Source organism: Lynx canadensis, chromosome B1 (assembly GCF_007474595.2).
Source record: "Lynx canadensis isolate LIC74 chromosome B1, mLynCan4.pri.v2, whole genome shotgun sequence".
NCBI classification, from domain to species: domain Eukaryota; kingdom Metazoa; phylum Chordata; class Mammalia; order Carnivora; family Felidae; genus Lynx; species Lynx canadensis.
In genome coordinates, this window is record NC_044306.2 from 166,029,865 (window position 1) to 166,044,034 (window position 14,170).

Below are 14,170 nucleotides of genomic sequence, written 5' to 3' on the forward strand. Positions count from 1 at the left end.
GCTCACCTTTTACTTGGAAAGAAAGATAGAGGCTATCCGATTTGAAGTCTCTACTCCCCTCCAACTTCAGCAAAGTATCATCTTCCTTCCAGGTTTAGAAGCAGCCCTCCTTCCTCCTGTCTAAATTCATTCCTCCACCTCATCCACCCTGGGGCTTCAGGTGATGGAACTGCAAAAGGTTTTCGGCAAATACAGATCGCCTAAAAGAGCCAATTATTTCATGAAGAATAGAATATTTTACATAAAACCTGCATACTTTTGAACCCCAATTTTCAATCTTTGGATTGAAAACCTTGGGTTTTCAATCTTGGATGTGGTGTAACCATATGTACTTGAATGATTGAATAAGACATTCACAGAAAAGGATTCATAGAAGTTGATTAAGAAGACAGGTAAAGAGGGAAATAATAGTGTTTAACTCCCATTTCTATTTTCCAGAGTTTTTCCTGACTTTTGGTGCATAAAGATTTTATAGTATGTTGAGAAAAATCATTACAGTTTTGTGCTGTCCAAATAGATATTACATAGCAATCAATTTACTTATTTACTTCTTTAGTTTTTACTGTATTTACTTCATTTTAAGGTATCGCTGCATTTCAGGATTACATTGGGCAAGAAGAGAGGAGAAAAAAATCCCAGGCAGATAAATTTTATCTTGCTTTTTTTGATCCCTGCCCGAAGTTGCTCTTGTTTTTGAGATATTGGAACTTTTATGTCATATACGTTAGAATTTGAACACCTCACAAGTTCAAGTACATGTCAGTGGAGAGCATGATTAAAACAGCTGTGACAGTTGAGATTTTTATTGCTTTAGTATATACTTTTAGTAGCTTCCTCTTCTATTGATCACATTCCATGCCAAATTTCTAATACAACCCCCCCCCCCATTCTTGAAATACTGGCTTATAATGTAATGTTTCTTTTTAGTTTTTTTTTTGTTTGTTTTTTAAAATTTTTTTAATGTTTATTTATTTCTGAGACAGAGAGAGACAGAGCATGAGTGAGGGAGGGGCAGAGAGAGAAGGAGACACAGAATCAGAAGCAGGCTCCAGGCTCTAAGCTGTCAGCACAGAGCCCGACGCGGGGCTCGAACTCACAAACCATGAGATCATGACCTGAGCCGAAGTCGGTCTCTCAACCAACTGAGCCACCCAGGCGCCCCTGTAATGTTTCTTTTTGAAAGAGAATGAGTGTTAAATAATGATATGGCCTGTCAAAGATCACTGTGCTTTGAATATTTCATTGTTATTTGTCCTTCTATTAGAGAACCATCTGTGACTAAATTGGTACAGGGACAGGAGCAAGACCAGGAGTGGCTGACATTACACTCCAACTGGGAGAGCCTCAATGGGACCACTTTGCATGAACTGCTGGTGAAAGGGTAAGACACTCTTCACAAGAGCTGTGTAGAGTGGATTATGGAGCAGGAATCTATCATCAGGGGCTTTCTCCTGTTTCTAATTTAGCATAATCCAAATGTATCACATCAATAAAGAACTTCCATAGAGTGGTGATTGGCCTTTATATTTCAACATTGTTTGGCTTTATCTCTTCTTTCTAGACACAGATTCTTTTCTCTTGCTAATTGCATTTTTATTTAATGAAGATTACAGAAACTATTATGGTGAAGGAAGAGGAACTTAGATTCTAATTTTGGAGCTTTTTCAAATCCTATCCAAAGTAAATTGTCATGTCTAATATCCTACAGATGCTACATGGAACTAGTTAGGAGGGAATTGAAATGATGAGAACTGATCAAACTTGGAGAGTCTGAGGGAAAAATTGACACAAAATAAAATTATAATCGAGTAGCCTTGAAAGTCCACTTGCTCTGGTCTTAAAAAACCTACACTGTATAGGTAGACAGAGAAACTATAAGCTAGTAAACAAAATAAATTTCAGGTATTTGGAAATACTACAAAGAAATTAAGGATAACAAGATAGAGAGTAAGTAGGAGACAGGACTTCAGGTTGTGGGAAGGCAAAAAGCAAACATGTGTTTTCTGAATTATATAACTTATTGATACAAAAAATTACACATATCCCCATGCAAATTTACCAAGAAATGAAAATATAGCAGATCCTCAAAAGGGAATGTGGACGTGGCATATTTAGGGATACTTCTTTTTTTCTGAGAGGTCTAGGATTCTAAGCATGTCACGGTATTTTTTTTTTTTTAATTTTTTAAAGTTTATTTAGTTTTGAGAGAGACAGAGACATAGTGAGTGGGGGAGGGGCAGAGAGAGAGAGAGAGAGAGAGAGAGAGAGAGAGAATGCCAAACAGGCTCCATGCCCCCAGTACAGAGCTCGATGCGGGACTTAAACTTACGAAACTGTGAGATCATATATACTAAAGCAAAAACCGTCGAAACTGAGTCAGTAGCCTAACCGCTTAACTGACTGAGCCACCCAGGCGCCCCATTGACAGTCTCAAAGTATCTTTTGTTTTTTTAAATGTATACTGTGAATAAATGCTTCATGGTTGAAAGAAAACTTTGTGATTGAAACTTAATATGCCCTACATTGAATTCTCTTGTGCAGTCGCATTGATAGATGCTTAAACATGGCCCATGTTCTTACCTTTAAAGGTTAACCCTGGGTTTTAGAAAAGTCTTTCTTTACTGAACCCATTATTCCTGTAATTCTACTGACTGGTTCTGATCCTGCCATCTAGAGTTACATGGAATAAATTTAACCGCCTTCTTCTTGTCAGCCAATCATAGATCCACATTAAAATTTTATTTTAAGTTTACTTATTTTGAGAGAAAGAGAGAGAGAGAGTCAGACAGAGAGAGGGAAAGAGAGAATCCCTAGCAGGCTTCTCACTGCCAGCACAGAGCCTGATGTGGGGTTCGAACCCACGAAACTGTGAGATCATGACCTGAGCCAAAACCGAGTTGGATGTTCAACCAACTGAGTCACCCAGGCAGGTGGCCTAGATCCACATTTTATTATCACAAGTATCTTCATGATTCTTTTCCAGTCTAAATATTCAATTCCTTTATCTGTTCTCTAACTTTCTGAAGTAATATTTTATCTCTCCAAACTATTTGCAACTTGTTTTGAACATCCACACCCTCTCCCTAAGCATAAAAATCTGACATGCTCCTTTCTCACTAGAGATTCTAAGAAATCACCCAATTCCCTTGCCTTCCTCTCCTTACTTTGAAAATTATGGTTTGACATAAGACTTTTAAAAACGGAGAATAAACTGAGGGCTGAAGGGGGGTGGGAGGGAGGGGAAACTGGGTGATGGGCATGGAGGAGGGCACCTGTTGGGATGAGCACTGAGTGTTTTATGGAAACCAATTTGACAATAAATTTCATATTAAAAAAAGAAAAAAAGAAAATTATGGTCTGAGTCAATATTCTGGGCGGTACCACCAGCCAAGATGATGTGGGAGACTTTGCTAAAAGTAGTTTCTTTTCCCACACATGTGAAAATATATTATGATGATATTAAATAAACTAAAAAAAAAAAAAAGTAAACATCCTCCATATGCCGTCATTTCCAAGGTGGTATTTGACAATAGCCCTGCCTCAAGAATTCCTGCACCAGTACAGATAATCATTACTCAAAGAATACAACCTCTGGGAACAGTGGAACCTATGTCTTGCTTTTCGGCGGTAAAGGGTTTGAAGTGAGTGATAAATATGTGACTTAACACTATGCCATTTTATGTTTCCAAATCTAGGCAGCCTTGTCATAGCGGAAGTAAGATTTCTCTTCTGTGTACTAAACAAGGTGAGAGAATTAGTGGTGTAGCAATGGAATACGAACTTAACTGGGTTGGCTCAGGGCAAAAACAATAACTTGCACTTAACAGCAAAGATCCAAGCATGGAGCTGGGTTTGTTGGTGAATCACCCGCTGTCTTTCCTGCTCCCTGGTAGACTGTGGGCGCCGCCCTGCTGCCCGAATGAACAAGAGGATCCTTGGGGGTCGAACGAGTCGTCCTGGAAGATGGCCATGGCAGTGTTCCCTGCAGAGTGACCCCAGTGGACACATTTGTGGCTGTGTCCTCATTGCCAAGAAGTGGGTCCTGACGGTTGCCCACTGCTTTGAGGGGTAAGCTCCATCCTTCGGCTTTGCCTCAACCTGATCATTCTGTCACTCGGGCATTCTTAGTGTCTTATATAATTCTGCGAAGCCACTTCAGTGCAGAAGCCACAGTTGATTTACTTCCTTTATCTGCTTAGATTTTCCTACCCTTGATGTTGTCATCCTATGTATGTGCTGATCACTTATTGGCAATCATATTGTTTATGATTTTTCCCTAAAGAGGGGGGAAGTGGAAGAAAGAGGTTTAGAAGGTTGGCTCTCTAGCTAGCATTAGTCTCTTTTCCAGCCCCCTTAAATACGTCAACTACATCTGAAGTTCAACAGAGGGGATTTATGTTTCCTATAGTGAGGTTAGCTGGGAGGGTTTGTGAGGAGTTTGAGAAGCAGAGTTAAAGGCACCCCAATATGTGTATTAGGGTTCTCGGAGAATGAGAGAGGAGGGGTGAAATTATTTTAAGAAATTGTCTCACATGATTGTGTGGGTGCTGGTGGGTCCAAAACCTAATGGTGTAGATTGGCAGCCTAGAGTCTCAGGGAGAGGTTCAGTTTGAATGCGAAGGCAGACTGCTGGCTGAATTTCTTCTTGCTCAGGGGAGACCTGTCTTTGTTCTCTTAAAGTCTCCAGTTTATGGGATGAGGATAATCATATTATGGAGGGTAGTCTGCTTTATTCAAAGTCCACCAATTTAAATGTTAATCTTGCCCAAGATACCTTCACGAAAGCATCCAGAACAATGTTTCACCAAATATTTGGGCACCATGGCCTAACTTCATTGGCATATAAAATTCATCGTCACAAGATGCCTGAAGGGACTAGAAAAATAAGATAAAGGGGAACCCTACCCTAAATTGACAAATATCACTGCACCTGTTCTGACTATCGACTGTGTATTTTAAGAGCCAAAAAAAACCAAAAAACAAAAACAAAAAAAACAAAAAAAAGTAAAAAAGAACAAAAAAAAAAAACCCAAATCAAACAATAACAACAACAAACAAACAAAAAATCCAATTCTGGGGGTCAGACGTTTGGACCTGACATAGCCAGTGCAGTTTGTCTCTGATCATCAATGTCTGGGGCCTTGGTTGAAGGATTCTAAGGCTGAGGGCTAGAACCATCAGAAGGCAGGCAGTCGATGCTGCCTGTTGGCTGGGGCCTTAGTACATCTATCTCCATGTGGGACTCAACACCATGGTGGCTGGTCCCCCAGAACCAGCTGCTCAGAAAGGGAGCTGGGAGGAAGGTGTGTTGCCTTTTTTGACCTAGCCTCCAAAGACACACAAAGAGGTAGGTACCTCACCTCTGTGGCTGGTCGGAGCCCCCACAAGCCCTGCTCAGCTCCAAAGGGAAGAAGCAAGGAACTCTCCTCTCAGTAGGAGGAAGATTTGACGGCATGTGTTAAAATCACCGCACCTTTTTTTCTATTTATTTTTAATAATTTTACTTTATTTCAAAGTAAAATTAAATATTAAATAATAGCAAATATTCAAGACAAAATAACTCATAGTTCTATCACCTAACCAAACTGATTCTTTTCATTTGATCAGCTTAATTTCTAGAAAAAAAAAATGCAATTTCTTCTTTCTCTCTTTTTTTTTTTTTTTGCCTATTCATATTTTTTCTTAGTGTTGCCACTTGCTGTGTCATCACGGGTCAATTCATTAACCTTTCTGGGCCACAGTTTCTTCACTTATGAGGGAAATAATAGTCCCTACCTCACAGGGCTGGTGCGGGCAGTAAGTGAAATAGTCTTATGCAAAGCCTTGAGAACCATGCCTGACATTGATCAGTAAGCTCTCGATAAAGGTCAACTGTTCTTTTAAAAAATTACTGCTGAAAACGTGCATTCTACCTTTTCCCTTTGCAGTATCGCATGAGTATCTTTACATTTTGTGTATTTTTGTGTATTTTACAGATTTGCTGTATTTTTGTCTTCTCCCTTCTCATCGTCTTCCACAGTAACCCCTGTGATAGCCGAGGAAGTGTTCCTTCACAGCTGTGAACACATAGACTTTTCGCAGGGTGCCACTGTTTACTTTTACGATTTGGAATCATACTCTGTGCTTTTGTTTGTTAAGTTGTTTTTCCCATTTGATAATATATCATGGACCTCCCTCTAGGTTATCGTGGCTCTCCCTCACTCTTTTTCAAACCTAAATGATACTCCATTATATAGATTTACCATAACTTTTTCCATTATCCCCTAGTCGATGGACGTTCAGGTTAGTCCCACTTTGCTACCATTTTAGCAATACTGCAATACATCTTCTCAAGCACAGCTACTCACCTACTGGTCCTTGTTGCTATGGGCTACAGTCCCAGCATATATATTCAGCTCTACATGGGGGTTACAGAGATGAATACATGTTTCCTTCCTTGAAGTGCTAACCTAGTAAGGAGACAGACATTTAAACGAGTAGAGTACAATTGTAAAATGGAAACGTGTATTTCCAGTTGATTGCTTGTTTGGGGAAAAGAAAATATAAAAAAATCAAACCAGTACCTCCTTTTGAGAACTTTTAGTGTGTAAGACCCAAAGCAATTGGAAAAGTCTGTGTAGTATGTCAGGAAAATACACTACAATGTTATTGCTTTGGAAGGGGCCAGATGTTTCCAGATGCCTTTCCCAGTTTTGGTGTATAGCTCTGTGATAAGCAGAAGATGATACTAGCAAGATTACATTCATCAAAAGATGATCACCTAAATAAATCCAACAGTACTCTTTACGTGCTAGCTAAACCAGGTTCATAAACCACTTTTGTCATTTCCATATGTGGTATCCAAGCTTCCTCTGTCATTGACAGCTCTGTAAAGTTAAGAAGAAACCTTGCATTAGAAAAGAAATATGTGTTTACAATTAAGGAAATGGATATAATATCAAAGGTCTTCGTGAAATTTCATGGAACACTAGACTTAACAGAACTGTCAAGAGGGATCTGGTCTGTCCATAAAAAGCTAGAAATTGCCCAACTTCAAATAAGCCTTCTCCTGAATATGTGCTAATAACTGATTCAATTTTACAATCTCTCCAGTGGCCGACAAGCTTTGAGAATGTCTCATTGTAAGCCCCATTCCCTGCTGGAGTCATCAACTGCTGCAATTAATGGGCTTTACTTCACACTGTGATCCCATACTTTGGCAAGGCTCAGCATGACCCATCTGCAGGTCTTATCAAGACTGTCTTTTTAAATTATATTGGTAGAAAGAAAAAAAAACCAGAGAGACAGGTTTGTTTTTCTCTTTTATGAAAAAGTATTTAAAAATCCCAAATGAAAATTAAAAACATGAGTTACTAAGCTGATCAGACCAAGGCCCGTATGCCCTAATAACAACTCAACTTCAACAGCTCTGAACAAGAAAGACTTTGACTTTCAGGAGTAATTTCACATGCATTGTTCTTGCCTTCTCTTGCCTCTGAAAGACTTAAGGCTGGACTTCCTAGGCTGGCACACAAGTGGTAATTGTCAGAAGCATCTAATTGCTCACCAGAAAATGCGCATAAAAAATGATCACCTCACTAGATGACCACAACGCTTAACCCCACCACGTTAACCCATGCTGTGATTTCACCCAACCAACTCTTCTGTCCAACAGGACTGTGGCTGCTAGTCTGCACATGTCCCCCAGTGATTTCAGTCCCCTAGTCTTCTCATGCCCTCCTCTTCACAGTTAACCTTGTGTGCCAGGCTAATCACTTCAGTCCTCTCACCCAGACTTTCAATGTCTTTGTCCCTGGATTTGCCTGCCATTCAGACCAGGCAGATGTCCAAAACTGAGTCAATGCAAATACCTCATCTTCTGATCCTAACATTCTTGCTTTTCGGAATTGAGGGAGGACATTACCCAAGAGTGGCGATCAGCACCATCCCTGACATTCAACGTCAGCTAGACTTTTAATATTACTCTGTCATCTTTCTACATCCTTCTGGAGAGCTCCCTCTCTCATTCTCCATAGAACAAAGCCACTGTGCTCACCCAGCTCTCCTAATCTAACAGTCTGTTACTGCACTCAGAAAAGGAAGTGAGAGGTTTGGTCTGACTTTTTCTTAAAAGTTAAATCATGTTGTGTCCTCATGATTCCCTCTTTATCTCTAGGTGCCTATGAACTGTGCCAGTAATTCACAATTTGTTTTTCTGTTCTATTCCCTTGAGGAATTTCATCCACTCCCATCAGTAATAGTGCCCAGTAAAGCAGAAATTCTCCATTTTGGATCCATATGTCCCCTGGGGTGCTGTTTTCCAGTGTCACTGAAGAATAAGCAAGTATAGTTTTGAAAAGTCCTTGGTGACAAGGACCTGACTCCATTCTTGCCACTGTGCTGCCTCCTATGGAGATATTCTCTCCCCTCCTCTCTCCAGTGGAAAATATCTGGGTCTAGGATGTAGTCAGAAGTTGGCTTAAAATATGGGCCAAACCTCATAGTTTCTGGGGCTCACTGAAAATGGGAGCTCCTCCTCTCTTAAGCTTTGTAGTTACTTACTTGTTTCTTCTAGTCGTGCCACCTACTATGTACTCTGCATCTGCACCTGAACAGCTAACCACATTGCTGAAGAATATCACACGCCCAACTGCTGAGTTCACATAAAATGTGTGATCATGAGTCTCAAATGAGCATCTAACAATGTGGGACACTTCTAATCTACTTCCATAGTAAGATCACTTTTCTACCCTCAGAGACAACTATCTGACATGTTCTCCTCTCTCCCCAAATCCTCTTCACCTTCCATTGGTCTCACCTCATGCTTCATGGAGCGAACAGACACTGCCATATATTCCACCTTGCCTCATCCTTGATCCCAACAAATTGCCTGTAAATATGGCCATATCCCCTACTCTCCCCTGAGTTATGGTGGAAGATGTGTCTATTTCTGTTTAAGACAATCATGTCCTCCATCTTTTTCAAGACTTTATTTTTAAAATCACCATTTCTGTTTTGTATCATCAGTTTCTCCCTTTTTTGCTGGGTCATTCTCTTCGACAAACATGCCTTGATATCACTAACTTGAGCCCCCTTCTCTTGACTTTCCATCTCTCTTCAACTACTGGCCATTTTGGCTACTATTCACAGTAAAACTCCTAAAAGACTTCGGCACAGTCACTGTCTCCCCTTTTCCACTTTTCATTTTCTCCTCAACCCACACTGGTCGAGCTCTCATCAGGGTCACCACAAAAATGGCACTTATCAAAGTCTTTGATGACTTCCATCTTGCCATATTCAATGGTGACTTTTCAGTTTCCAACTTATTGGAACCCTCCCTAGTATTTCATCACTACATCTTTCTTGAAATACTTTCTTCACTTTTATTTTAGAATAACAAAAATGTTCTTGTTTTCCTCTTATTTCACTGACCTACCTATTTCTCTTTTTCCGTCTCTTCCTTTTTTAGGCCACTGAGTGCTTTAGTGCTCCTGAGCTATTATGGACCTTAGGCTTTGTTTCCCCTCCAAATTCATATGTTGAAACTAATTAGATGAAGTTAGGAGGTGGGGCTGTTGGGAGATAATTAAATCATGAAAGTAGAAGCCCCATAATGGGAATAATGTCCTTACAGGAAAAGAAAGTGAGCTTGCCACCTTTTTCTGCCATATGAGGTTACAACAAGAAGACTGCTGTCTATAAAGTAGGAAGAGGATCTTCACCAGGAGCTAACCATGCTATCCCCTTGATCTCAGACTTCTGGCCTTTAGAATTATGAGAAGTAAATGTGTATTATTTAAGTCAGTCTACGGTAATTTATTATACCGTCCCAAGCTAAGACAGGGGCCCAATTTTTGGCTTTCTTATCCATCTACGCTCATCTAATAATATGGTTTAAATATGTGTTCATATGTGAGCAAATATGAAGATCAAGTATTGACATGAATATCATTTTGAATATCACATTTTAATATAAAATATGAATATCACATATTTGTTCATGACTTCCAAACATATATCTCCATCCCAGCCCAGATTCTTCCCACCCCTCACTACTACCCATTGACTTTAAACATGTATAACTAACTGCTTAGATGAGATGTCCATTTGAATATGTAATAAACATCCTGCTTTACGAGGCCAAAACAAAACTTGATTTCTTGCCTCTCCCACTGATCAAATAATTGTGTGCTTCACAAACTTTCCCCATCTCAGTAAAAATCATCATGACCCATTGGTTCACCAAACCTAGGAATTATCCTTAATTCCTCTCACATTTACTCTAATAATAATTTCTGTAGGATCTTCTTCCAAAATATCTCTAACCCAACCGTTTCTCAACATCTTCACCCTATATTCCTAGTCCAAGTCATTATCATAGCAGGTCTTCACTATTGTATTAGTTCTCTAGGGCTCATAACCAAATACTATAAACTGGGTGGCTTGAGCAACAGATGTTTATTGTCTTACAGTGCTGAAGGCTAGAAGTCCAAGATCAAGATATGGGAAGGGTTGGTCCTTTCTGAAGGCTGGGAGAGAATGCCTCTCACCTAGATTCTGGTGGTTGCTGTCAATCTCTGGTATCCCTTGGTTTGTGGAAGCATCACACAAATCTCTGCCTTTGTCTTCACATAGTGTTCCCTTGGTGTGCATCCCTATCTACAGTTTCCCCTTTTTATAAGGGCAGCAGTCATTGGATTAGGGCCCATCCTAATGACCTCATTTTAACTTGATTATCTCTGTAAAGACCTTATCTCCAAAAAGGTCATATTCTGATGTACCCATGGTTAGGACTTCAACATATGGATTTGAGAGAGAAACACAATCAATCCATAACAACAATTAAAACAGTTTCCTGTCTGGTCTTTTGGACTGCTCTCTTGTTCCCTTATTGTCTATTATCCACACGGTGAGATAGTGATCTTTCTAAAATGTAAATCAGACCATGTCGCTCCCCCTACTTAAAATTTCACAATGGCTTCCCATTGTAGCAAGAATAAAATCTTCTCATCATAGCCTTTCAAGATCTAGTCCTACTTCTTGGACTACATCTTCCCCTATACTCCCATGGTTCACTGGGCTGCAGACATCTAGCCTTCTTCGTGTCCCTTAAATCCTCCAAGCTCATATCCACCTTAGGACACTTGAACTTGCTGTTTTCACAGTTAGAGCCACAAAGCTACCTCCTTCTGGTTATTAAAGTCTCTATTTAAGTATGGTTTTGTCAAAGGCCTTCCCTAACCATCTTGGATACAGTGAACCCCCACCCCCTTCAGTCATCTATCAAGTTCTCCTATTTTGTCACTTTTAAGTGCCTGAGATAATCTTACTTCTTTATATATTCTTTAAGTAGAATAAAAGCTCCATGAGGGCATGAACTGTCTTCCTCATCCTTGTGTTTTCATTTCTTTCAGCCACTCATCTTCTAGATGTTTCAAAGATGCAATTGTTTGAGTAGTTAGGACTATAACTTGTGTGGAACTAGAAATGTTAATATATCTCACAGAAGGTCAATGACGTCTCACTGAGTCCTCCCAAATCTTAGACCACACATCTGTTCAACATTGTAATGTATTAAGCCCCTATATGTTTTATCAAATGGAAAGATGAATCTTCTGCATATTGTCTGAAGAACATTCTCTTTGAATGGAGAAACTGGAAGCAAAGGAAACTTCCAATAGTATTGTTTTGTCTTAGTTCTTTAGTAATATTATTTGCCACAGACAGAAATTTTCCCCTTTCCTTGTTCTTGCACATTATTTTGCAGAGAAGCCATTTTTATTTTTCCTACTTTTTTCCTACTTAAACAAACCACTGCTCAGCCTATGACAAAGACTTTCCAGTAGTTACTATGCTTTCATGCCAGTCTTTTGTGATAGTTTCCAGTTGCAAAGCTCTGGGATCCTTGTGCAGTCACATTTGCTTTTTAGATGACTCTTCATTTTCTTACTGCAGTCACTTGTGACAGTAGCATCAGAATTTGGCACTTTAATTCTCTCATGTCTCCTGAGTTATACTTGCTTTAAGAGTCCCAGGGCACACTATCATGTCTGCCTTCTTTTTTTTTCAAAACATTCTGAAATCTGTTTCTTGAATGTCTATGATATGTATCTGACTACCCCCTTCTCTTGCTTTTTCGGACCCTGGGATAACAGGATTTTTCACCTTCTGTAATTTTACCGCTGGTGGCTAGCTCCCCATCATGGCGGGATATGTTCAGGAAAAAGAAGATATCTTCCTGCTATCTCACCAGTGAGTCTCCACCATGTTACATGCTTTCCTGTGGCCAGTACCTGATTCCTATGTAGATGCCTGTAGATCTTTCTCTTTGTTTCAAAGAAGTTTGGTAGAAAGGGTGTGCTCTAGGGGTTTAAAGGACCAGCATTCCGGTCTATCACAATCATTTACTATCTCTGTGACTTTATTTTTTAAATTTTTTTTTCAAAGTTTATTTATTTTTGGGACAGAGAGAGACAGAGCATGAACGGGGGAGGAGCAGAGAGAGAGGGAGACACAGAATCGGAAACAGGCTCCAGGCTCTGAGCCATCAGCCCAGAGCCTGACGCGGGGCTCGAACTCACGGACCGCGAGATCGTGACCTGGCTTAAGTCGGACGCTTAACCGACTGCGCCACCCAGGCGCCCCAATCTCTGTGACTTTAGATATGTCACTCATCTGCTGTGAGTCACTGCTTTCTATTCTCTAAAATGGAATTAGAATTCCTATTTACATCTTGCAGTTGGTAAGAAGATAACTTGAAATATTGTGTATAGAAATACTTGGAAAGCTATAAAGTAGAACTCTTACACTAATAAAATCCAGGCTGTTGGGTTTTTTTTTTTTTTGCCTATTATATTGCCGTTGTTTGGCCAGCATTTAAAACTGTGGATTCCATAAAAGGAATCCAGAACTCTGGCTTCCCTTGAACATACAAAAAAATAAAAGGTCAGGTTACACCAAGCATTCCAACATGACAGCAATAAGCAGGAGCTGAGATGTGGACGGTAGACAGAGCCTATGATTGACACACTGTACTTATGACCTGTATCCAGTCCCTTCACACATTCACTCTGCAATCACCCTAGTCTAAAGTCTGTTTACCAGGAGTGTTGCAGAGAATTCTTTAGAAATACCAAGGACAGAGTACATTAAAAGAGGTTTGTAAGATATGTAGAACAACAATGACGCCATCGTGTGATATTTCTTTACTTAGTGCAAATTTGGTCCCCTTCAGACTACCTCCAAAATCACCACTTAGCTGTGCTATTTCTGTAGTAAGACTTGTAAAACTAGGGTGACTTCTATCACAGGTGTTAATTATAAATATTAGTTTTCTTTTCTTAAAATGATAAATATTAAATATAAGATATTAAAGCAAAATCAGAAAGGGTGAAAGAAAGGGAAATTTTGTGCTCTTAAGAGAAGAAGTTAGAAAATCTCTAAAGCTGGCTAGCTGAATTAAGTAAAAATGTGGCATTTTTGTGTCTAAACTAGAATTCAGGGTGGCAAATTATAAACCAAAGTGACCAGTTTTGACGACCAGAGACATTGTGCCTGCAATTTCGTGTAAATTTTCCTGAATGTCATCTGAGATGTGTACAAAGCTGGGCTTTCTCTCTAGAGCTGATGTTTGAAGAATTCTAGGTGAAAATCATATCATCTCAGTGTTCTCTGTAGAGTGTATCCATTATTAAAGCAGTCATATAGGCATGAAGCAAATTAGACCTTAAATATGAATTTCAGACAAGGAAATAACATCTGGGGCAAGAATGAAAGGAGAAAAGGGGTCTCTTAATGTCTTCCTCAGCCATTTTTTTTAAATTTTTTTTTCAACGTTTTTATTTATTTTTGGGACAGAAAGAGACAGAGCATGAACGGGGGAGGGGCAGAGAGAGAGGGAGACACAGAATCGGAAACAGGCTCCAGGCTCCGAGCCATCTGCCCAGAGCCTGACGCAGGGCTCGAACTCACGGACCGCGAGATCGTGACCTGGCTGAAGTTGGACGCTTAACCGACTGCGCCACCCAGGCGCCCCATCAGCCATTTTTTTAAGAGAAAGTGAGAGTGCACACATGCATGGGTTGGGGGAGGGTCAATGAGAGGGGAGAGAGAGAGAGAGAGACAGAGAGAGAGAGAGAGAGTCTTAAGCAGGCTCCATACCCAGCAGAGAGCCCAGTGTGGGGCTCATCAT

General features: G+C 40.0%; 1 protein-coding gene across 5 annotated transcripts in view; it reads left to right on the plus strand.

Annotated features, from left to right (window-relative positions):
- Positions 1-14,170, plus strand: part of CORIN (corin, serine peptidase) — a 260,054-nt gene that overhangs the window by 230,212 nt on the left and 15,672 nt on the right. For all 5 annotated transcript variants that reach the window (XM_030313921.1, XM_030313922.1, XM_030313924.1 and 2 more), the window contains 3 exons: positions 1,265-1,381; positions 3,696-3,745; positions 3,894-4,068. In XM_030313921.1, the coding sequence (XP_030169781.1) occupies positions 1,265-1,381; positions 3,696-3,745; positions 3,894-4,068 (342 nt within the window). The remainder of the gene's footprint in view (positions 1-1,264; positions 1,382-3,695; positions 3,746-3,893; positions 4,069-14,170) is intronic.